At 36.3% G+C, this 25,190-nt stretch overlaps 1 protein-coding gene and 1 long non-coding RNA gene across 2 annotated transcripts; one reads left to right on the top strand and one right to left on the bottom strand.

Moving 5' to 3' along the window:
- Positions 1–6,940: 6,940 nt before the first annotated feature.
- Positions 6,941–8,981, bottom strand: LOC149619022 (uncharacterized). Its single transcript, XR_016375286.1, has 4 exons — positions 8,805–8,981; positions 8,684–8,735; positions 8,558–8,609; positions 6,941–8,499 (listed from the first exon to the last, which is right to left on the bottom strand). It is a non-coding gene; the product is annotated as an uncharacterized LOC149619022 (long non-coding RNA).
- Positions 8,982–11,634: 2,653 nt separating this feature from the next.
- Positions 11,635–24,910, top strand: LOC149619021 (uncharacterized). Its single transcript, XM_089854548.1, has 6 exons — positions 11,635–11,709; positions 12,558–12,719; positions 12,957–13,077; positions 14,481–14,722; positions 22,008–22,261; positions 24,565–24,910. The coding sequence occupies exons 1-6, from the start codon at positions 11,635–11,637 to the stop codon at positions 24,908–24,910; spliced, it is 1,200 nt and encodes a 399-aa protein (XP_089710674.1).
- Positions 24,911–25,190: the final 280 nt, after the last annotated feature.

Genomic DNA, 25,190 nt, shown 5'->3' with positions numbered 1-25,190 from the left:
ATGAAAATTCAAAATAAATATTCTAAGAAACGAGGGTATTGTTTCGAAAGTAATATTTTTTTTTTGGGAAATTTTCAATAATTCAAAAACAGTTGACGGCAGAGAATTGATAACTGACTGTAAGATAAGTATTATAGTTGCCCATTAAACGAGACACAATTCGTAGGCGTAAGTCCTAGCACGCGCTTAAAAACGCAAATTTTACTCAAATCTGAAATTGTGCAACTTCTTAAGTAATTGTTTTTGGAGAAAATTAATATGATTTTCGTTATCAGCGGGGTCAAATTATCTTGAAAGTGTCATCAATTTCCTTGTAACTTTAATATTTCGCAAGATATTTCAATTTGTTTAAATTTAAAAAATTGAGAACCCTCTAAGTCCCACAGAAAGTGATAATGGAAACCGTTTACTCAGATACTTTAGAACATACCATACAGGGTGTTTCTTCCTATCTTTTTATTCATATGACGAATTAGTAAAGTCCAGCCATGGCTAGTTATTTTTCATCCATGACTACACCGAAAAGGTCTATTTTCTGCGCATGTTTCGAAAACTGGACTAATTGCTTTAATATAAAAGGGTAGATGTCAAGACGGGTTTGAAGTTTGGGATTCTTTTCGCGAGCATTCCAAACAACAATTGAAGTTTTGGAGTATTTAGTTATTTGTAAATTTAATCAAAAACGTTGTCTTTAGAAATACTGTTGTGAGTGTGACGCCCTTACGACTTTAAGTTCGAATCTGACAACCATGTTGCTTTTCAAACAAGGACTAAACAACTTTCTTTTGAAAGCTATCTCTTTTTCGTCTATGCTTTAGCAGTGATAAAATTGTTGCGTTTTTTTTAATTTTCGTTTGGCGCGGCGAATAATAGGTCACTATGTAGAAAACGGCGAAGGCCACCAACACAAAGGGATTATAATATTTCCAGAGAACAGAGATCTGTGCGTGTCCTATTTCCTTGTTCAATCCAAGGTTTCTACTGCCCTTAATAGACCGATAAAAATATTCGTCTACTCGTTTTTACCGCAATACACACCGTTTCGAAACGGTGAAAAGTGTGAACTTTCATGATTGGTCAGAATTTGGGGGCAGCTTATTAGAGCGTGTTATACTAATAACGCTACGTGTAGTTGACCGTCAAAAACAACGCGTTGCCAGATGTTTTCAACGTTTTTCGATCAGGCAGGGAAATAAGGTTTTGAGTATTGCTCTGCTGGATAAAGAAGAAACGCACGACTCTTCAAGTAGTATTATATTACACTCGTGAGTCGTGTAGAGCTGTAGGCCGGCGTGTCCGAGGCTTAGCCTTTATTTTGAAACTGATATCAACAAAGACTCAAGTACATGAAAACTAAAAAGAAAAAAAAATCTTCGGAGTTCAAAGATTTTTAGTATGCTCGAGGATAATATGAACCGAACAGAACTGACTTCACTTCCAAAAACCAGTACTACTGAGAGAAAAACAACTTACAGGCGAATTTTTTTTATCGGTCTATGATAGGTGATTTACAATATCCCGCATGTTGTTTAGAACTGTACAATTGGGCCTTGTTTAAGGAAACCGCAATTATCGCACACAGTGTTTTATTTAGAGTACTGTTACGCTGGGACAAAGAACATCTGTTTTATATTTCTTTCATTTCTTTTACACTTTTATCTCCGATACCATTTGTCCGTGCGTCGCTTTTGGAGTTGAAAATTGTATTGCGGAATTAAATTTCACTTTCACAATTGAAATAGATGTCCACTTTTCGCGCATTGTTTAGAAATGTACAATTGAGCTTTATATTTCATAAAAATTGCTGTTATCGGAGATGCAGTTTATCAGGGATTCATGTAATTTCAGACGCTTCTCCGATATAACAACAATTTTTGTAAAATAAAAGGCTCAATTGCACATTTCTAAAAATTGCACGAAAAGTGGCCATCTATTTTAATTGCGCAAGTGAAATATAATGGTAATAGTAATGGTTTCGTCGTTGCCAGAATGAAAAAAAAACCAAAGAGTTTATAACATGGTTTCTTTCCTGCCTTTGACCGTGGATGTTATGCTATTTCAAAGTTAGAACAGCATCAGTCAGGAGGTAAGCAGTCGTGACGTTTTAGATGTAGAAGAATTTAGAGACATCGAAGGCAATTTTACAATGGTCCTTATTCATGAGCATATCTGCATTAATTCATTATAATACGAATAAATAAGTTAAGCCATTGCGTTTCTACTTACTATAAAGTAATTAACTAAAGTTATTTATTTAATTTAATGCATATGTATTAAAAAAAATCGTATTATGGATTCCCAACTATTTCAACAAATATAAGCTCCACCCGCGGATGTGAGTTGGGTTAAATTTGAATTGAAAGTAGCTAGGTCACGTGGAGAAAAGGAACTATAGCGCTCTCTAGAATACAGAAAGGTGGGTTTGAAATTACAAATTTAACCCACAGGCTTAAAAAGGGAGGGAGGGGTTGCGAGTAATTTTTTTCTCTGTTAATCCATAATACGGTAGTATCCATGTTTGCACGGGAACGGGTTCAGAATATGACTTTTAAATCCTATAACCCCAGCCTTGTGAATGGAAACGAATTTTTTTTTCTTCTTTACTACGCGTGGGTGAAATTTCAAACTCACCACTCAGGATTTTCTCCACGTAACCTATACTTCCGACTAAATTTAGAGCCACCTCACACCCGTTGGTGTACCGTACTTTTTACGGATAGCTTTTTGGCCAAGTTGGAAATCCAAAATACATAATTTACAGGCGTGGAGGATTCCTACCATTAACACAAGGAGACCAGGCGACTAGAGCGTAAAATCGTCTGCTATTTTACGCTCTAAGTCGCCTGAAAACTATGTATACCAAAAGTGTATAAAAAACCCGAAAAGGTAGGTTTTTACACACTTTTTATACATATTCGTGTTAAGAGTCTTCTACAAGAACTGTCTGCTAAAGCTTCCATTACAGCTGTTTTCTAAATTTGTCATATTCGCAACTAAGGTGGAAAAATCATTAAGAATAGACTCATCCCAGTTGAAAATACCCTTAAAACTAGAAACTAGCCTTCAACCCAGCGTCAAGTTGGTAGTCGAAGCAACTACATGCAGAAAACCGCGATTGTAATTAATTAGATTATTAGTTTACTCATAACACTGGAAGAGGTTTGAATCTATTCGAACCGGTTTCCCATGTACGTGTGAACATGGCTTACTTGCTTGGAGGGTTGTTCTTTTTTTATTTGGATGTAGAATAAATATTATTATAAGGGGCTGTGGCTACTCAGCGTTGAATATTTTAAATATAACCAAGGATAGATTTAATTTTAGAAGAATTAATTGAGAACAGAGTAATCTGGGCCCGCGTCAAAGTCCGGATCCCCTTCCACGGGACGGGGGGGGGGTATGAAAGAAGAGGCGGGTCATAGCGGCAGAGATAAAAAGGAATTGCGTATTTTTCGTCTACCCCGTCAGCAACGTCATCAAAACGTAGTTTAAGTGAGCCAATAAGATAATTTGAAATTTTCGTTACGTGTTGGAGGGAGGGCCTCTATACTGGGCTATGAGTCGGACTGATGTAAAAACTAAACGTTCTCCATTCCTTCTTCTAAAATTAAATCTATCCCTGTTATAACTTAACGCGGTCTCAATAACCTCAACCACTACAATACGCAAAGTCTGTTTCGGAACGCGAAGTTCAGAGAGTTCTTTTGCGCATCTATTTTTGGGGGCAGAATTATGGAAAACAGAGTTTTCCTACAATAGTCGATATAGCGTTTATATTTTTCGAAGGGTAAAACATTTTATTTCTGAAGAAAAGAACGTAAAAATAAATTTTGGAAATAGCAATTGGAACGTTATACACTCGTAATGATGACGGCCTCAACTTACTTAAATCATAGTCAATGTTCGGGGCATTTTTCAATCGGCGTCGTTGAGGTGATTTACTGTTTATATTCAATCATTTTTGATAACGGTTCCAAAGCAATTAAGCCGCGTTTACACGAGACACTTTGGAACCGTTTTCAACCGTTTTGGAAAGGCCTAACACTTTTTGAAAAATAATATTTGCATTTTCTCGTGAAAGATCCCTGGTTTTAACAGCTTAATATTCTTTTTTGTACATTCCAAAACTGTTTAAAACGGTTTCAAAGTGTCTCGTGTAAACGCGGATTTAAAAATGCATTTTTCCATATTATTTCCATTGCATGAATTTCTTAGAATATATATTTTTCTGCAAAGAAGCTCAGCGACAACAGCTTTCTTCTAGGAGGATATGAATATGAAATACTAAAAGTACTATCAACGTATTTCAAATTTAGGTAAAAACCGAAGGTGATAATAGAAGAAGGGTGCTACTTTATAGCATCTGAAGTGTTTGTTCAAATAAAAATTATCTTAAGTTTCACCAGATAAGTCGTGGACGGTAGATAATTTGAAAGGTCGACTTAATAATAATGAAATGAATGAGAAATAGGACAATAGTTTTGTGTCCTTATTCTTTGCACCAGAAGTGAGATGAGACTAGAAGTACTGAGCTAACCAAATTCTTCACTCGGCGAAAGTGAATATTCTTGATAACACACCAACGGTTGGACCTCTAGTGGCGGTTTCAGAATTTCCCCTCCTAAACGTGAGACGCTCGCGGTGGTAGACGGCCGAACTAGATTCAAGCACCCGCGTCCGTGTTTCGCCGCTTTAGGTTGAGGGGAAGGGGGTAAGGAATTTTTTTGGAACTCGACCAATTTTTTTCTCTCTAGCGTAGGCGCGATTAAAGCGGCGTAAAATCCTTAAATTTGTTCACTAATGCCAGGATCTATTACCAATGCTAGAGCCCTTCACTTCTAGTCTCATCTCACTTCTGTTTGCACTTATTTATACAGAGTGTTCAAAAAAGATGATTGGACCGAAGTACACACAGTGGGGTTTATGGACCTTTTGAGTCTAAAATTTTCTATGACATTTTGCCTTAAGGGTCACCATTCAAGCGTTATGATTAGTGTTTTACGGATGACGGCTTAAATTTAAATAAGGAACTGAAAGGCAATGCTAAATTAATTAAGGCGTCGTCAAGAACGAATTCAGGATACCATAAGAACGTTGAAACAAGGCAACGCTGGCGCCATGAAGTCATACTTTTCATGATATGAGGGAGGGGTCTATATTTTTGGGAATTTTCTAGCGCCCTCTAGAGTCTAGATTATCATTAATTTATTTGGCGTTTCCGAGTTCTGACAGTGTCGGAAAATGGAGTCTCCCTGGTCTGGGAGTGCTGGGGTTGGTGTCAAGAACAAAATTATTAAAATAGTTAATGATGAACAGAGTGGACCATAATGAAGTTATAAAAATCTAGATTTTCTATTAGAGAACCACATTTATCTGCGGCAAAGTAAATACAACGGATTTCTCAATCTTTGGCGTAAAACGCCAAGGCTTAAGGCCCAATTTATAACCCACCGATGGCACTTAAAACGGATTTTAAGGCGTTACCTAGAATGACATTCCAAGAAAGTCCTTGGAAATTGTTCCTTTAGAAAATATCCCAAGGGCTTTGTAGGGTTCGAAAAAAAGTCCTTTGGAGCTCTTAAGGGTATTGTCAGAAGTCCATTAAATTAGCCTAGGAAGTAACCAAAAGCGGGGTTTGGTACTCTTGTGTAGCAATACTGAAGAAGGGCGACACATTCGCCACCTCGCGATAGTTTTTCTCAGATCTCCGGTTTAGGTGCGACTCGTACGCCAAAATTTGCCCTATCGAGAGAGAAAAAACTATTGGCCGAAAACGCCCCCTTCCACTGTAAAACCATGGATGAAAAAAAACTAACAGGGATAAATCAAACTCGTAGACTTTACATTACTAAGAGGGAAACACGTTTGTTACCAACAAGGCTGCCAGATTTGATTTCGATTTTATTTTTTTAGCTCATTTACCGATTCAAATTCGGAAGTAGATTTATAGAAATTTTGCCATCTCGTGGTAACCTCGGGAACTTTAATTTAAAAATGTCGATTCCAACTTTAGACGTTTGAGAATCTTCGTATGATTTGTTAGGGTTGGTAACAGTCTGGGAAATAGCACACTTCCTCTGGTCCAAAACCAGTTTATTAATTCCTTGTACTAGTTTTTAAATTCGAAAAGTGGAGCTTACTGGTCCTCAGGACCAGTTTATTAATTGCAAATCTATAGGAGAACAAAGGCGGGGACTCGTCTGGAGACCAGTTTATTATTTAGGACACTAGAGGGTCACTGGTCCAAAGGACTAGTTTGAAAAAATATTCTTATTTCCCAACTTGGTTGGTAACTTGCATACGTTATATTCAACGTTTTAAAGCTAAAGTTTCGAAACTTTTCGAGTCATTTAAAGTCTTCAACTAAATATTATAAGTTTTTTTTTTAATTTCAACAGAAAAAATAGCTCTGCGAATAATAGTAGACTTGAAAACTACACTAAGCCTTGACTAGGTATCAGCGGAATCCCGATTCCCGAGCCGCCGGCGGCTAAGCTCCCCGTAGCCGCGGGAATAGAAAACATTCCTCGTAAAAAAACAGATACACGGCGTCTTAAATAGGCCAAGCAAAAGCTACCCAGATTGATAAGATCTTCGTGCCTTACTCCCAAATAATCTTTCGTATTGTGAATAGTTTTAACTAAAGAATATTTCAGACACTATACTCAATATTTATAGTAGTTCCCTAATTCCAACAGAAAAATAGCTCTGCGAATTATAGTAGACTCGACGAAAACTACACTAAGCCTTGGCTAGGTATCAGCGGTATCCCGATTCCCGAGCCGCCGGCGGCTGAGCTCGCCGTAACCGCTAGAACAGCAAACATTCCCGGTTACGATTACGTGGGTACAAAAAGCAGACGAAACAACAACCGACTTGACCCGTGATTGAATCGGTAAATTATTTTGAAGGGAGTACGTTTAGAAGGATCAATAATTAATATTCTACTGAATTTCTAAGAAGAGCACCCATACACTGCAAGCACGGATGATTGCAAAATTTTTTATCATAACTCGTTTAGAGTGAAGTGATTTATGTATTAATTCCGCTGAATAGAATATAAAATGACATTGTACAGTACTGAGAAATATTTCTTTTTATGGAATCTTTACATGAACCTTTGGTTATTTTTATGCTTACATAATACTTTTCCAGTCCATGAAAGGAGAGCTACCTACTAAAAGCAACCACATGGGACAAAAGTTGTTCCTTTTCCTTTGGTAAACGACATTATTTTATTAGTCCGAGCAAAATAAATTACTCTTAATCATATTTTATCGAGTATCAGTCTTCTCAACAAATTGTAACCATTGAAAAAACTTTTTGCTGCAAACTTGAAAATTTCTCAAGCCACTAATATTTAAACCAATGTCCGTCAAGGTGCTTACAAGTTAAGGAACATCGACACGAAATCCCTTCAAAATAATTAATTTCATGATAAAATGTTTTCGGAAAATGGAATTGTTCTTGAAAAAGCGGAGATATGCAATTTTTTGAATAAATTTAGAGGGAATAGATCGATTAAGAGTAAAATCAGTTGATTGAATTAAATAGTGATTAAGGATTAAACTCCTACAAATACTTAAAGAAAAATTTCAATATCTGAACTTCAGTCAATTGATAAACCTCACTCATATCGTTGGTTTTTTCGGTCTTGGTCCAAACAAAGACGTTTTTGTATAATATCTGTCACTTCAGTCTTAAGGCAGTAGTCAACTCTTAACAGGCTGAAAAGGGTCATTTCCCGTCCCTATTATCTAAGGAACCAAAAATGCTATTAGTTAGCGGTTTTGAATAAAATATAAATCGAAATCCTCTTTGGTTTGTGATACATTATTGATAATGATGGCACGAGATATTAGTGAGTATTAATTAAAATTAATAGCCTTTTCAAAATCGTAAAATTATTAACTATTTAATTTCGTAGAACTGTTTACTTCTTAAATAAATGTGTTGAGAAAGTTACGTGTGTTAAACTACAAAAAAAAGGAATGTGCTATAATCTATTTAAGAAGCTGTCTGTAAAATCATGCTTGCAATCAGCCTATGTAAATTCCCTCTAAGAAGATCATGGGTGCATTGATTATGGCTAAAAGAAAGGCAACCTACGAATGGCTAAATGTGGGCCTCTTTTTAGGGTAGAAAGAAACTAAAGTACCATTTTTTTAGAAAATTTGTGGCAATAAACAATCCAATTTTAGTAAAATTTTGGAAGAGGGGAAATAAAGTCAGTTGATAAAACTTGATAATTCCAAAAACAGATGAACATTTAGCCGCTCATAACAACCTAGCCTAACATAAGCTTAACCCTGTATCTAAACCTTACATGATCTATCACATCATAAATTAAATGGGTCTTAGGTTGCCTATTTATACCCTTGATGATCTATAAATATTCTTGATTATTATAATAATTTGCCCTAAAATGTTAAACTTACAGTTTTGGAGACTTGGGAGACCACAAAAATCCGAAATTGCGTTCTAACATGTGAATGCTCACTGAGAATAGCCAAAATAAAATTAATTTATAATTAAAAAATAGTGAAACCCTGTATACCTCATGTGGAATTGTTGAATTTACTGCGCTTACGTAAACACCACTATCTTAACTGCCAAGCGAAAACACTTTTTGTCATCTTTCAAGTAGTATTTTAAAGTGTAAAACCTTGGGTTAGGAACTTACGATATGTTTCTAGCATGAAACGAAGCAGACTATATCAAATTCCAAAACGGAGCTGGAAATCAGCTTTTTTATAATCTTAAAGGACGAAAGACGCTATAAAGAGTATATTACACAGACTTACCAAAATTCAACTTAAGCCTTGGCCAAAACGAACGTCGGAAAATTACTTCAAACGATATTAAAACCTCTATTAACTGTAATTATTTACCTGAATTACTTTTTAGACGAAAATTGGACCTGATAACAAAGTAGTGGTTATTAAGGGCGTTATACTTCATTATAAAATCCAAATAATGGTGTTCAAGCTCGAATAAAATATCAAAAAATGAATTAGCGTGGACGACAGTAAGGCATCGCTAATTTAGCAATGCCTTACTGTCGTCTGCTATGAAATAATCTTTCTTACTGTCGTCTGCTATGAGATAATCTTTCTTTCTGTCGTCTGCTATGAAATAGGGAATTCAAGGCATAATTAATTAGTTAAATTACAAAAATTAGGCTTCATTTATTTAAAAACTAAACAGGTAAGTTTCTCATTTAGTAAGTTCTTGTTAATTTGAAAGTATTCCGAAAACTAACTTCGCTGTAGTTTTTCCGTATCGCCTATGACAATTTCCCTAAAAAACCGGGTAAAATGTAATGCTTTTTCTATGGGACGCTAACCCTAAAAAGGTGATTTTTTCGTTTAGCATTACAAACGGGTATCAAGTCATATCTACAAGGGCCTACCGGCCCTGTAGAATAGGAGAAGGGATGGGGATGTGAATTTTGGAACAGTCAAGGTCATTCAGTTTTTTATGACTCTTCATAAACCTATTGAAAAAAACTATTTAAAGGGAGGGTGAAGTAGAAAATCAAGTGGTTTTTTTATCGATTCCCCTACTATTTACAAGACCAGTCTGCATAGTCAAACATTCAGGAAATACTAGCTCCGAATGATTTTAAAATTCAAATTAGGGTCAGATTTAAAAGATAATTTTAAATGACGTCCGACCAATCGCGTAACCCACTGGCTTTTTATAATGAGTAGAAGAATCGATTAAAGAACCACTTGATTTTCTACTACACCCTCCCTTTAACAACCGTGGCCGTTCCTTTTTTAATTTTTTAGAGATGCAGCGTTCATGGGCTGAAGAAGTCACGCCCCGCTCACGTCAAGAAAGACTTTCTAGAGAGGAGCTCGAGATTTAAAACTGTGTTAGGAAAGGGGAAAAAATTTAACCCCCTATCCATGGAGTTAGGAGTTTTTATCCCAGCAGAGACGAACGCTATACCAGCCATTGTAATTGTTCGCTTCCTACACTGTTAAAAAAAAAGGTATTTTGAAGGTACTATAAATTACCTCCGGGACCTTTTTAGTACCCATGAACGTATTTTATTAGTTGTCTCACAGTGCGGGTATTAAATGATTTCGAAAAAGGTATTTTGGGAAAATAAGGTATGTAATGAAACCTTTTAGAGTTTCAGCGCTTCTAGCGGTATTTTATCGTACCCTGGATGTAGAAAAGGACTTAACAGATCCCTTTAGAGGGATTTTTTAGCTCCGGTCTGCTTATTATTTCTAACACTACTAGAGTAAAGTAAAATACATGATATAATGCTTCTAGCCCAAATTCTCTAACACTGCTCACTTCACCATTAGCACTTGTAATGACAGCGCAGAAGGAATCTCTGTTGGAATATTATATATAAGCATAAAGAAAAGGTTCGGTTAGGTTTAGTTTTAGGTTTTTCACTTAATAGGGTAGTGGTTTTCTACCCGAGATTTAAATTTCAATCGCAAGCATCCTAGCTAGTGGTTTTTCTTAAATATTTAAATAGATATAATTAAAATTAATTATTTTCTTCTACAGTTATGGACATAAGCGTACGTTACATCATTTAAATGTGGTACAATTATGACATAAGGTATACATAATTAATATAAAGGTTTGAATCCGAGCGTACGCCTTGAGTCGCCATTCAGAAAATATCCATGTATATGTGACCCCCAATTACTATTATAATGTAACAGTGCCACACCTTCCTTAACTATGGGTAAGCAAAACTTGGGGAAATCTATAGCGGTTGATCCCTTGCTTACTTTCATGATCCTGTAAGCCTACAGCACAGACACTAAAAGGCGAGATAGATGACAAAATTTTATACTCGTACTGCGAGCCTACAGCGTAAAAGACGAGATGGAAGGCAAAATTTACCCTCGCGTCTTTCCGTCTCAGTAACATCGAAGTTGTCTATTGCTTACCTTATCTGAGAATGATTCAAGCCCGTGGTAATTAAGGAAAAGCTTACCGGTATCAAATGTGCCGCCAATATTTCTGATGGCGCGAAAATATAATTTAGACCTGTTCGTGGGTTTTATTTGACACCTAATTCGGTAGCTCAAAATACCTTTAAAAGTATATTTTCGAACCTTTTTGAGTATTAACAGGTACCCTTTTCGGTAATAAGGAGTACCTTTCAAAATTTTAAAGTATTATTCTGACCTTTGTTGCCTTGTTCGGGTTTAAATAATACCTATTTCGGTATCACAAAATACCTTGTAGTCCTCAAAAATACCTTGATAAAGAGGTATTTTAGAGTACCTTTACACAACGGTATTTTGTAGTACCTTTATAGGTACGTCTGGGGATGCATCGAAAAACACCTTTAAAGGTACTAGACAGTACGGTTATTTTTTACAGTGTAGGTTAATTTAATGGACTTCTGGTATTGTGTATAATATACTTGAAAGACTTTAGTTTTGAACCTAACTTATGATTAGAAATTTAATTTGAGTTTAGAATTAAAATTTAGTTTAAATTTACACGACCTTTTTTCCACCCTGCTCAAAACTGATAAACTACAGCATACACCACCTCGGTAAAACTCGTGATTACAAATATTAAGACCATGGTTGTCCCTTACAAAGATCTAATTTCATATAAAATCTCAGATACAACGTCATCAAAATGAAGTATTGCGATTGGGGAAGGTTATTACCAAATGGTACTTGGACTGGACTCGTCGGCAGCTTAGTTAGAAATGTAAGTTGCATTTTTTTCCACTTCAACACTTGACGAACTGACAATGGGGCAAATTGGCGCATCGAAGTGTTACTTCTGAACTTATTATATTGTAATTTAATTTATGAACGTTCACTTCTCGTGTATGAGATAGGGTGCGCCTGTCAGAAGTGACCCCCTACACAATGTAATTGAGAGTATTCGTAGTATACATACAGCGTGTTTCTGATAAGTTTGTCATAAATTAAAGGCTGAGTGAAAGGTGAGAAAGAACATGGGGTCTAAAAAATTAAGTTTCGGAGGTACAGGCTTCCAAACATTGGCCCCTTAAAACAGGGAAATTGGCACACATGTGGAGCAATACATACCAGCCCATCTTGTTTAAACAATTTCAATACCCTCCAATCTAAGAACGTAAATGAGCCTTTAGCTATAAGAAGCGCACTTTCAAAGGCCGAAGTGTTCATAAGCTGGTAATGAAAAAATAGTGTAATAAAGTAAGAGTGGACATTTTGAACAATAACTCTAAAAAACGATGTTAACATAATTGGTACGAATAAAAGAGAAACATTAACTGGGGAAAGCCTGTACTACTACAGAGTGAACTTTTTTACGTTCTCAGATTGGAGGTTATTGAAATTGTTTAAACAAGATGGGGAGACTGATATGTCTTGCTCCTCAAATGTTCCAATTTCTTGTAATGGGCCAATGTTTGGGGGCCCATAAGTCTGTAACGAAATGTTTTAGATCCCATGTTATTTGACACTTTTCACTCAGTCTGGCCCGAAGTGCATACTCTTTAATATATGACATACTTACCAGGAACACACTTTATAAATGTTATTTGTTAATGATACGGAATAACGCAGGAATTTGATATTGGCTTTGGGGCTACCTCAATTTCGCATCAAAGATTTCAAGCTATCGAATACACGCATCCACATTTAGAAGAAAACATTCATTTTCATGTGAAATCAGGCAAACGAGCGCATCCAGAGGGCTATTTCTTTCTCAAACCGTTTTCAAAAATGGTAAGACTGCGCGCCATTTAACTCTTAATAACTCACCGAGACTAACCCCTGTTTAAATGTGGGTAAGTTTGATCCTCATCATAGCACTGGCAGTATGTTACTAGTATGAAGTCACAATTTCACTGCCAAGGACTATTTATTGGCAAATAAGGAAATCACGAATGAACTGATATTAAATATTGCTTAGAGGTTTAATTAAGCGGGCTTCAACCATTTAATTATTCATTTTCTTTTCAGACGTGGATATACGTGATCATCTGCGAACTGCTCATAGTATTTATTCTAAGTCTTTTATATAGAAAGACAAACAAATGTATTTCGATGCTCTTCTACTTTTTAGGATCGATAGCTAACCAAAGTAAATTGTGTAATGATAAGTCATAGATTAGTGTCCGTAAATCTCCAACGTTACATAGTGTAAAAACTGCAGCACCACGAAGCCAGAGTCGAGTTAAACTATTTATGGCAATATCTCTTTACGGATACTTTTCGGACGAATTTTCACATTTTCTTGTAAGAAAGAATTCAATATTGTTGGCAATATATTATGGCAACTGAAAAAAAAAGATTATCAAATGAGGGAAGAAACTTACAAACTTGAAATCAAAACCTGGTTTAGGCTTCATCTCTACCATCTTTTGAAGCGCCTACATAAATTAGAAATATTTAGTTATAACAAGTTGGGAAACCAAAATAAACCTCTCCGAGTCGAGACGCAATTAGGAGGTTTTTCTTAAATAATTAAATAAATATAATTGATATTAATTCTTTTAATCGTCATTAATTTACCTTAGTTATAGTTAAGTCGTTTTAAGAAACGCAATTCCAAAAATAGTTTTAAACATAGCTATATATTGTTGACGTTTGAATTCTAGCGTATGCCTCTTTAATGATTTTTGCAAATTTAGGGTATATAGTGCGTTTGATTCACAGTAAATGATTAGAAAACCAGCTATTGCGTGAACCTTTGATGGAAGCCCTGCCAGTGGGAGGCTAGACGTTTCTCGTAACCCTGGCCGATTGCCGCGGCAGCCGCGTATATCTTAACCCTAACGATGATAATGGAGTAGAAGCCAATATTGCTTTCTGCAAACGCGGTCCGGATATAACATATACGTTTGCTCCGTTTTGCCAACTGCGAACGCGGTGACAGACAGACACACACAGACACGTCCAGTGTAATACCTCTACCTGACGACATCGTCACTCGGAGAGGTAAAAATGCTAACCACATGGTTTTAAAGCAGAAAATTTCCAACTAGCAGAATGATTATGTATAAATTCTGTGTATTATGGATTCCAACTTGACCCAAAAGCTTGCCTTGGGTCTACGGTAACCAGCAGTTGACACGTTGATTTAACGTGATTGGAAATTAGGTCCCGTGGGAAATAGGAAAGCTCTCCGGAGAGTGATGAGTCGTAGTTTTAAATTTCGCCCCTGCACAGAGAAAAAAATGTAATGGTACTTTATTCATAAAACGTTGAGCTTATACATATCAATGCTAGCAGCGTAATATCGGCGTCATCAGAGTATATGAGAATAGGGCCTTATTTTATGTATAGCCTGAATCTGAAATGGAAAGAACAACCAGTTTAGATTACGTAACCTAGCGCTACACCTTTCGTCTTACTTCGCGTATCGTCCCATAGTCGGTGGTACCCGATTGAAAGGACAGTAAGGCTCGTCGTGCTGCAGTAGAGTTCTATTGTAGATGGAGATTTACTGTAATGAACTTATGATTTACGATATTTCCATCTCAGGTGTTAATATGAAGACGTTCAACCATGCTCCGAAATTGGCCATTGGTTTTGTAGTGACTATCTCTATATTAACTACCAAACTACTCGTTCTACTATATGGTAGCGAATTAACTTCTACCGTCAGCAACGTCGATAAATGTAACATAGTTACCTTAGTGCAACTGGCCAATGTTGTTCAAAATGGCGAAATGAATATTGGGGCCCAAAAGAATTCAATCTTTTATGAATACATGGCAAATGAAGTAAGTAAACTTAATACAAATAATGCCTATTAAAGGCCGGGAAACGGCGAGAAGGGTTCTTGTCAAGCTGAAAACCGTGCATCGAATTAACAATGGGCGACCGTGCTTCAAAATTTTTAGGGGTTCTTGTCAAACTGAAAGCCGTGCAAAGCGGTTCTTGTCAAACTGAAGATAAACAATGGACAGTCTCTTAAATGGGGGATGCAAAAAGTCGGGGAAACAAAATCTAAGAGACTGTCCATTGTTTATCTTCAGTTTGACAAGAACCGCTTTGCACGGCTTTCAGTTTGACAAGAACCCCTAAAAAGTTTGAAGCACGGTCGCCCATTGTTAGTTCGATGCACGGTTTTCAGTTTGACAAGAACCCTTCTCGCCGTTTCCCGGCCTTTAACAAAAGTAGAGAGTGGGGAAAGTAAAGCACTTGGAAGATCCCCCGCGCCATGAAAACCTAGAAACCCCCTTTCCTCTCTCTCACAGTTCCTACCCCCTCGCGTACACTGTTAGAAAAAAAGGTGTTTCATGGGTGTTCGGAAATACCTTGAGGTGTTTATAAACTCTTTTTTGAGTGTTTTTTAACTGTGATGGTGTTTCCTCCGAAAAAAGGTGCTAGTTGACTCTTTTAAGGTATTTTTTAAGGAAATGGCGATTCACAGGCACGTAGACACACCTTAAGGTGTTAATTGACCCTTAGTTAATATTTTTTTTAAACGGAAATAGTGTTATTAAATTAAATCTGTTCGATTGGTGCGAATAAACACCTTTGGGCTTTACTTTACACATTTTTAGCTGATATGGTGTTTTTTAAGTGAAAGGTTATTGATATGAGCTTAGAGGGAAATAATCTACTAATTCTACCTGCATAGTGCAGCATCCTAAAAATATCCGAAAGATTTTAAAAATCAAAATTATTTTATATTTCTTAGGACTAGCTTATTCTAATATTTGAGGGAATTTATACTTATTTTGATTTTTCAATCATTGCAAAATAATTCTCGAATAGTTAAATATGCTGGAATGTCTTGGAATTAGAGTAATTCGTAAAAAATCACTTGAATTTCCCCTTGACACAGGTTTTTATATCTCAGAGTGACGATGACGTCACGGAGAGAAATTACACTGGACGTATCTGTGTGTCTGATATGAAACAAAGCTTTATAGCTACACAACTACTAGAAGAATCGTAATGCCGAAAAATATTTAAAATATTTCCATTTAATATTCTGCAAAAAGAAAATGTAATCGTTTTGTAAGAGATCTTATCATCCTACTCGCTTTATTTTAACTTTGATATGCGTGTTGTGTCTCGATTCAGATGCAATCTTCATTACTCGTTCTATATATACTCTCAATTTTGTCATTCCAAAGAAAGAAGTTTAACTTAAACAGGAGTCTTAAATAATTAAATAAATATAAGTGATATGAATTATTTTAATTGTCAGTATTTTTCGATAATTATAGTTAGGTCGGTTTAAGAAACTTAATTCCTAAAATAATTTTAAACATAGCTATCTATAAAGTTATACTTCTAGGAAACACCTATATCAGAACTTTTGTCAATTTTGGGTATATAAGGTGATTGATTCACACTAAGATATAAGAAATGCGCAATTGCGTGAACCTTTGGTGGAAGCTCTGCCATTAGAAGGCTAGACGTTTCTCATGTCTCACGTGTGGCGTATGTGGTGTACACCAAAGACTAGTGCATGGTGTTGTTGTTAGAAACCATTAAATACCGGTTGGCATTGGGTGAAACAATTGGTTGTTAGACAGCAGATGAAGGTGTAACGGATAGTTAATAATTGACGTTAAATAAGATGGATATAGCAACGAAGAAACATTTTCCGAGTTTCTGTATACTGCGAAAGCTGTTCGGAAATTACGAACACGTTTGGTTAGATTTGCCAACTGCGAACGCGGTGACAGACAGACACACAGACACACGACACGTCCAGTACAAAACCTCTCCGTGACGTCATCGTCACTCGGAGAGGTAAAAATTCTACTTCATTACGCTATCGCCGCACTTGTATTTCTAATGGTATATACCACATACACGCTAATCTGTACTTATTGTCTTCTGACAACACCATCATACCACATACCACACACACGCCAATCTGAAACGTTGGCTTCTACTCCATTATCATCGTTGGGATTAAGATGTACGCGCGATCGGGTTAAGTTGCGAGAAACGACTAGCCTCCCAATTTCAGGGCTTAGACCAAAGGTTCACGCAATAGCGGTTATTCCTACCATTTTTGAATCAATCGCCTTATTTACCCTTACTTTCCACAAATTGTGAAAACAGTTTACGCTAGAAGTCAAACGTCAATAATAGATATGTTTAAAATCATTTTAAGAATAACGGTTCTTAAAACCACTTAACTAGAATTAAGGTAAAATACTGACGATTTAAAAAATTAACATCATTTATATTTATTTAAATATTTAAGATAATTTTCTTTCTTCGGAACAACACAAGTGAAAGTTTATATAGAACGAGTAATGAAGATTGCATTTGAGTCGAAACACTACACGCATATCAAAGTTAATATAAAGCGAGTAGGATAAAATTATCTTTTACAAAACCATAACATTTTCTTATTGTAGAATATTAAATGAAAATTTGTTAAGTATGTTTCGGCATTACGATTCTTTATGTTGTTTTGTAGCTATAAAGCTCTGTTTCATTTGAATATTCCAAGAAGATCTTTTATATTAATATATCAAATTTGGTGTTTACTTTTTAATTCAGCTTTACTACATTAATATACAGTGTAAACATGAAATTAAACTTTCCTAGTTACACTGAATGTTACTTTTAAATATTTTGGTAAGCGTTGTTCGGATTGGTTCCATGAATTCGTGTGTCTTTGAGAAGGTCTTGACGGTTCACAGTGAGCCGAAAATTAAATACACATTTGAATCAGGTCCTTAAATAGAACTATTGAGGATATACAGTAAAGGTTAAACGTAACCATTTCACACGCATATCAATTCTTACACAGTTGAATAAGGCTTACAGCAGAAAAAACGTTTACCCTTAATCCACTGATCCAGCAGATTTTGAGCGACTAATCTATGGTAACTCATGTGTTTTGAAAAATAAATTTCAAAAAACACCTTTTACAGAGTCTATAGACACCTTTCTGGTATAATTATAAACCTCTATTTAGGGTTTTGTTTTAAACCTAACAGGAATTAAAAAGCACCAACGTCATTGGAATTTAAAAACACCAAATTAGTCTCAAAAAGACCTTTTTTTAAGGGTTTATAAACACTTTTTCTGGTATTAATATACACCTCTATTCAAAGCGATTAAAACACCTAACAGGGTTTAAAAAGCACCTTCAGAGAAAGTATTATTTCGCACCGTTTTGAAAGGTGCGTATTTACATCCTCTCGAATGGTGCTTTTAAACACCAATAGAGGTGCTCCTGGGGATGCATTAGGAAACACCTCTAAAGGTTTCAAACAGTTCCATTTTGTTTAACAGTGTAGGAGAGGCATTGCACATTGCCAGTGCCTATTTGCAACTGAAAAATAGTTCTGTAAACAGTTTTAAAAGGACTCATACTAGCTAAGGCTTAACAAGATTGCATACGGATATACGGTAAAGCAACATCTGTGAGTGGAAACGTTAAAATTAATAAATGACAATCTTTTTACCACGGACGATTCTGGAAGTAGAATTAGAATATTTAACTCTATGAAAGGTAATGGATCCATGAATGAACTGTTATATGATATGATTTGCCAGTGTGATCTTCTTAAGTCAAAACATGAAGAAGATAGTGGTGGTTATTCTGCATTTCTTTTTGCCTGGACTAGGTGGATTAGTCAACTAAAATGGGCTCGACCCTGTAATTATATGTGACATAGGGAAATACAAAAATTAAAGGATAAAAATTTGCGCCCCGAATTTTTAAACGATGTAACACTTGGTCGATTTGAATTTTCCTTTAGAGCAGACAATTTCACCGGCTACAGTCCCGGGTCGCTGCCGTCGCTATGCTTTGGTCCCATTGAACCGAATTCCCTTTCGACAGAACGGCTTTTTGCGGTGTCCCATTCGACCGCACGTAGCCAAAAGGTGCGATTTTATTATAGTCCCATTGGACCGAAATTCTATTGAACTGGAAGAAGACATACTGTGTGGTTTTGCATTAAATATATTTTTAATTAATAGGAAAATCTTTTGGAAAAGGTGGCAGCTAATTAATAGGAGAATATTTTAGATAAGGTGGTAGCTAATTAAAAGGAGAATATTTTGGAAAATGTGACAGCTAATTAGTAGGAGAATATTTTTGAAAAGGCGGTAGCTAATTAATAGGAGAATATTTTGGAAAAGGCGGCAGCTAATTAATAGGAGATAGTTTTGGAAAAGGTGGTAGCTAATTAAAAGGAGAATATTTTGGAAAAGGTGGTAGCTAATTAAAAGGAGAATATTTTGGAAAATGTGGCAGCTAATTAGTAGGAGAATGTTTTGGAAAAGGTTGCAGCTAATTATTAGGAGAATATTTTGGAAAAGGTGGCAGATATTTAATAGGAAAATCTTTTGGAAAAGGTGGCAGCTAATTAATAGGAGAATGTTTTGGAAAAGGTGGTAGCTATTTAAAGGTAGAATATTTTGGAAAAGGTGGTAGCTAAATAAAAGGAACATATTTTAGAAAAGGTGTCAACGAATTATTGGAACCAAACCTAACCTAACCTAGCCTAACCTAACCTAACCGAACCTAACCTAACCTAACCTAACCCACCCGAAACCAAAATATTAAAATTTTAATTTAAAACTTAAAGACATTGATGGAACTACCATTAAGACTGTACTTCATTTTAAGCACAATTTGTTTATTAATTCTATAGATCTATTGCCTTGAATGAAAGTGAGCGTTTTAATTAGTATCACGAAACATTTACTTTTTACCTCTCCGAGTGACGTATGTCACGGAGAGGTTCTGTAACGATCGTGTGTGTCTGTTTGTTTGTTTGTTTGTTTGTGTGTGTGTTTGTGTGTCTGTTGTTACACCCACGTGACCGCGTTCGCAATTTCCAAATCGGAGCAAACGTGTTCGCCATTTCCGAACTGCATTCACAGTCACGGAAATAGCTCCTCTACTTGAGTTCTCACACCACCATCTTCTGGTCTTTGTCCATTCCACAAGGACACCAAACTGTACATACTGGCTTCTAATCACCATTATCTTCTGGTCCTCGTCCGTTCCACTTGGACACCAGTCTGTACATACTAGCTTCTAATCACCACCATCTTATGGCCTTCGTCCATCCCACATGAACACCGGTCTGTACATACTGGCTTCTAATCACCACCATCTTCTGGTCTTCGTCCATTCCACTTGGACAGCAGTCCGTACATACTGGCTTCTAAACACCACCATGTACTGGTCTTCCGTCTATTCCACATAGACACCAATCTTTCTCATTGGCTTCTAACTCCATCGTCATCGTTGGGTTTAAGACATTCGCGGCGATCAGCTAGGGTTACGAGAAACGTCTAGCCTCCCTAGGGTGGGTTGTCCACCAAAGGTTTTCGCAATTGCGGTTGTTCTTGCTTTTAGCTGTAGTTCGACACCCTTATATACCACCTATTTGAGTAAGGCAAAGCAACCGGCGTATGCTTCATTTCAAACGCCAATATTAGTCAAGTCTCTCAAGAATGTTTAATTGTTCTTTTTTAAAACGATGTAACGTTCAATAAGGCGAATAACTAACGAAGAAAATATTAAATAATAATTATATTTATTTTAATATTTAAGAAAATCTTGTTTCTCAATTCAAAATTAGTACGAAAAGGGTTGAAAAGCTGTCTATTTGATTGTCTGTGTGTGTCCGTCCGTTGTTACACTAGTGCGCCACGTTAGAAGTTCGTTTTGTTTTGATGTGTAAAGAAATCCTTCAGAACCATAATATTCCCTTTATCCTTAATATAAAGTGAATATGTGGAAATATTTTTCGTAATTATGATGCATTTAGTACTTTTGTAGCTTTAAAGCTCTGTTTCATTCTGATATTCCAAAGATTTATTTTAATATTATTATTTGAAATGGCTGTTTATATATTACTTAAGCTATACTACATCTGTATATAGAATAATTCTTGGTTTAGTGATTTCATGAAGGAAGCTAAGCCCTAAACTCCGGCGGGCATATCTAGTATTACCCTCAATAGGCTTAGTGAACTAAAGAGTAAATAATTGAGGCCTGAAGTGAAGCAAACTTTGGGTTTTGATTTTCGTGTCTGAAATGAAGAGACATCAACGGTTCAGAGTGAGCCGAAAGTTAAATACACTCTTAAATAATCAGGTTAAGATTTTATAATGGAAGGGAAGATCATGGTGGCAATTAGATTAGTAGGGCTAAGCTACAGAGCTTTTAATCTCTTTATGGTGCGCATTGACTAGCAGTGCGTCTAGATACAATTTAGCTTTGGTATTATTTAACGTTAACACTCATGTTGGCAAACTAAGAATATTGTTGAGGTGAAACGAGACGATAGTGTTTACACTGCTAACCAGTTGTGAATGTAGCTATCAGAATATAGGGTAAGCAGCTGGAGCGTAAACTTCATTTCCTGTTTTTTTTGCCATTGACTGATTTCCATGTGTCCAAGATTTATCCTTATTGGATGTAAAATGTCGTCTGCTTTACTGTATATTCGCTATGCTTGGAATACTGCTTCAATATTTCGTAAATTTTTACTTCAAAAAAGAGAAATAATTCCATATATAGGTAAATAACTTTGTAGTAGTAGACCTCTTGACTCGGAGAGGTAATATTTTGGTTTTCCCAACTTGTAATATTATTAACACACCTTTCGAAGATTCGAACCAACAACCTATCACTTTGCAGTCCAACATCGTATCCACTACACCACCAAATCGCTGACGGCTACAGTGTTTCAAGTTATATTCATGTATTTTTAGGGGCATATTCGGGCGATTGGGATTTCGGTCCATCGGGAATATAGCCATTGGGCTGGAAATCTAAAATCATTGCGGGATATTCGGTCGAATGGGATTTCGGTCCATTGGGAATTCGGTTGAAAGGAACGATACCGTCGCTATGAACTACCTCAAAAAATCGATAAGGGGTTGGGGTGTTTTCTCAAACGTCATTGGCTAACTCGCATAGGGGGTAAGGGAGAGGAGAGAGAGCTTCTAAACTTAGAGGAAACCCACAGTCAAAGGTGGGGGACCATCCTCGAGCTTTACTATCCCCTTATATACTTTTGCTATTAATTTATCAATTTACTATCTTTTTTATAGCAACTAGGTTTAGGTACAGAGTATGGGAAAATATTTCAAAAATCGCTAATAGCAACCAATGGCTTGGACTTCTGGCCCAATTTCACGGAAGGAAAAATTGCCCTTTTGTCTGTCTTTGATGGATTTGACTTGTTCATTTACAATATGGAAAAAGAGTTGAACTCCTATTACAAAGTGGAAGAACCATTTCAAATTCAGTACATGGCAATTGCAACCAAAAGAAATTTCACTTGCGTAAAGCCGTTTTCTAAAATGCAAGTATTTAAACCATTTTTTACTTATCGAAAGTGACGTTAATTGGTATAGATTTCGAATAATCGTGTGGGGAGCAGCGTAAAAGGGGAACTACAATGTTGATAGTTTATTCGAATCGTTTTTTTTTATTTTATTGTGAGTTTGTTGATGGATTTTCAACAGCTTAATAATTTCTGAAGGGAAAAACGAAACACTAAACACTTTATTATATGATATGCAAACTATGTACTAAATGATGTGAAAAACAAATGGAGCTGGTTCAGTCTGTATAAAATGTCCATCGCTCAAATTGAACGTATTATCAAAACCAAGTCGCTGAACATGAGATAACAAGTTGGAAAAACCAAAATATTACCTCTCCGAGTCAAGAGGTCTACTACTACAAACTTATTTACCTAGGTATGGAATTATTTCTCTTTTTTTTTAAGTAAAAATTTACGAATTATTGAAGCAGTATTCCAAGCATTGCGAATAGACAGTAAAGCAGACGACATTTTACATCAAATAAGGATAAATCTTGGACACATGGAAATCAGTCAATGGGGAAAAGAACAGGAAATGAAGTGTATAAATTTTTGAGAGATATAACCTTTATGTGTTTGTAAAGGCCCAATTGTCTACGCTTCAGCTGTTTACCCGATATACTCATAGCTACATTCACAACTGGTTTGCAGTGTAAACACTATCGTCTTGTCTCACCTCAACAATGTTCTTAGTTTGTCAACATGCACCAAAGCTGATTTGTGGCTAGACGCACAGAAAGTCTTGCGCACCATAAAAAGAATAAAAAGTCCGTAGCTAATACCCGTTTACTATTAGACGGTCCTTTCACTGGTCTAATTGCCACCATGATCTTTTCTCCTATTATAATATCTATACATCATTATTTAAACGTGTATTTAACTTTCGGCTCACTCTGAACCGTTAATGTCTCTTCAATACAGACACGAAAATCAACACCCATAGTTTACTACACCTTGGGCCTCAATTATTTACTCTTTAGTTCACTAGACCTATTACGGATAAGACTTGCCCTAGAGTTTTTCTTGATATAGCGAAAGCAAGGATTATTCTATATACAAATGTAGTATATAGTAATATATAAACACCCATTTCAAATAATAATATTAAAAAATTTCCTTGGAATATCAAAATGAAACAGAGCTTTCAAGTTACGAAATTACTAAAGGCATCGTAATTACGAAAAATACTTCCATATATTCACTTTATATTATGGAAAAAGGGAATATTAAGGTTCTGTATGATTTCTTAACACATCAACACAAGGCTAACTGCTAACGCGACGCACTAGTGTAAAAATGGACGGACACACACAGACAAAAACATAGACTGCTTTTTAACTCTTTTCGTATTAATTTTGAGTTGAGAAACAAGATTATTTTAAATATTAAAATAAATATAATTAATATTAAATATTTTCTTCGTTAGTTGTCCGCCTTATTGAGCGTTACATCGTTTTGATAAAGAACAAATAAACATTCTTGAGAGACTTGACTAATATTGGCGTTTGAAATGAAACATACGCCGGTTGCATCGCCTTACTGAAATAGGTAGTATATAAGGGTGTCGAACTACAGTTAAAAGCAAGAACAACCGCAATTGCGAAAACCTTTGGTGGACAACCCACCCTAGGGAGACTAGACGTTTCTCGTAACCCTAGCTGATCGCCGCGAATGTCTTGAAGACAATGGAGTTAGAAGCCAATGAGACAGATTGGTGTCTATGTGGAATAGACGGAAGACCAGTAGATGGTGGTGTTTAGAAGCCAGTATGTACAGACTGGTGTCCAAGTGGAATGGACAAAGACCAGAAGATGGTGGTGATTAGAAGCCAGTATGTACAGACTGGTGTCCAAGTGGAATGGACGAAGACCAGAAGATGGTGGGGATTAGAAGCCAGTATTTACAGACTGGTGTCCATGTGGGATGGACGAAGACCAAAAGATGGTGGTGATTAGAAGCCAGTAAGTACAGACTGGTGTCCGTAAGGGATGGACAAAGACCAAAAGATGGTGGTGTGAGAACTCAAGTAGATGAGCCATTTCCATGACAGTGAATGCAGTTCGGAAATGGCGAACACGTTTGCTCCGATTTGGAAACTGCGAACGCGGTCACGTGATTGTAACAACAGACACACACACACACACACACACCCACAGACAGACAGACACACACGATCATTACAGAACCTCTCCGTGACATACGTCACTCGGAGAGGTAAAAAGTTTAATTGATCTTCGAAGTGTGCTAATGTCCTATAAATTTTTATATTATCTTTCAAGAATTTTACTACTGAGGGACACGGGACTCTTACGCAAATGGATGGAAGAAACTTTGAGACCAATGAAGATCAAACGTCAACTGACAACCAAACCAACTGACGGCACGTCGTATATTTCAATGATAGATTTGAAAAGGATATTCAATTTAACAATTGGAGGCTTGCTTTTAACCATTATTGTGCTTTTAATTGAATTGTTTTTACGGAAGCCAGTATTTCACGAAAAACGCAAATTAGTGTTCGTCAAGAGGCGGAACGGAAGGAGGGAAACACCACAGGGCACGAATATAACCCTTCCCATTCCTTGCGTCTTAGACCACTCCCCTTATACCGTGCCGCTTCCTTAGAACGGAAATAGTATCTGAAAAACGCTATGATATGCCTTTTATTTTAACAACCGCCTTAATTCACCCCTTTACTTTCACCACTTGGATCAGCTACTGGTGTTAAGTCTGAAAAGCTACTGTTAGGATAGAGATATATATAGTTTTTTTGGCTTTTGATGTGGTTGAAGTAAAGGAATTGCCCAATAGCATTCACAATAACGACACTATTCACGTAATCTACCTGTTTATATATTTAACTTCCACTGTGTATATACATTTTCACTTCTCCTTTGCCGTCTCT

The sequence above is a fragment of the Phalangium opilio genome, unplaced genomic scaffold, assembly GCF_054372755.1.
Source record: "Phalangium opilio isolate 3A_F unplaced genomic scaffold, DU_Popi_V2 ptg000209l_1, whole genome shotgun sequence".
Lineage (NCBI taxonomy): Eukaryota > Metazoa > Arthropoda > Arachnida > Opiliones > Phalangiidae > Phalangium > Phalangium opilio.
This window is presented reverse-complemented; position numbering and strand designations above follow the sequence as displayed.

What these genes read in the sequence shown, in the direction of transcription:
- LOC149619021 (XM_089854548.1), top strand. Translation starts at nt 11,635, where the DNA reads ATGAAGTATTGCGATTGGGGAAGGTTATTACCAAATGGTACTTGGACT. An exon ending in TCAAACCGTTTTCAAAAATG is followed by an intron (nt 12,720 to 12,956) that starts GTAAGACTGCGC and finishes TTTTCTTTTCAG; the next exon opens with ACGTGGATATACGTGATCAT. An exon ending in ATGAATACATGGCAAATGAA is followed by an intron (nt 14,723 to 22,007) that starts GTAAGTAAACTT and finishes TCTTTTTTATAG; the next exon opens with CAACTAGGTTTAGGTACAGA.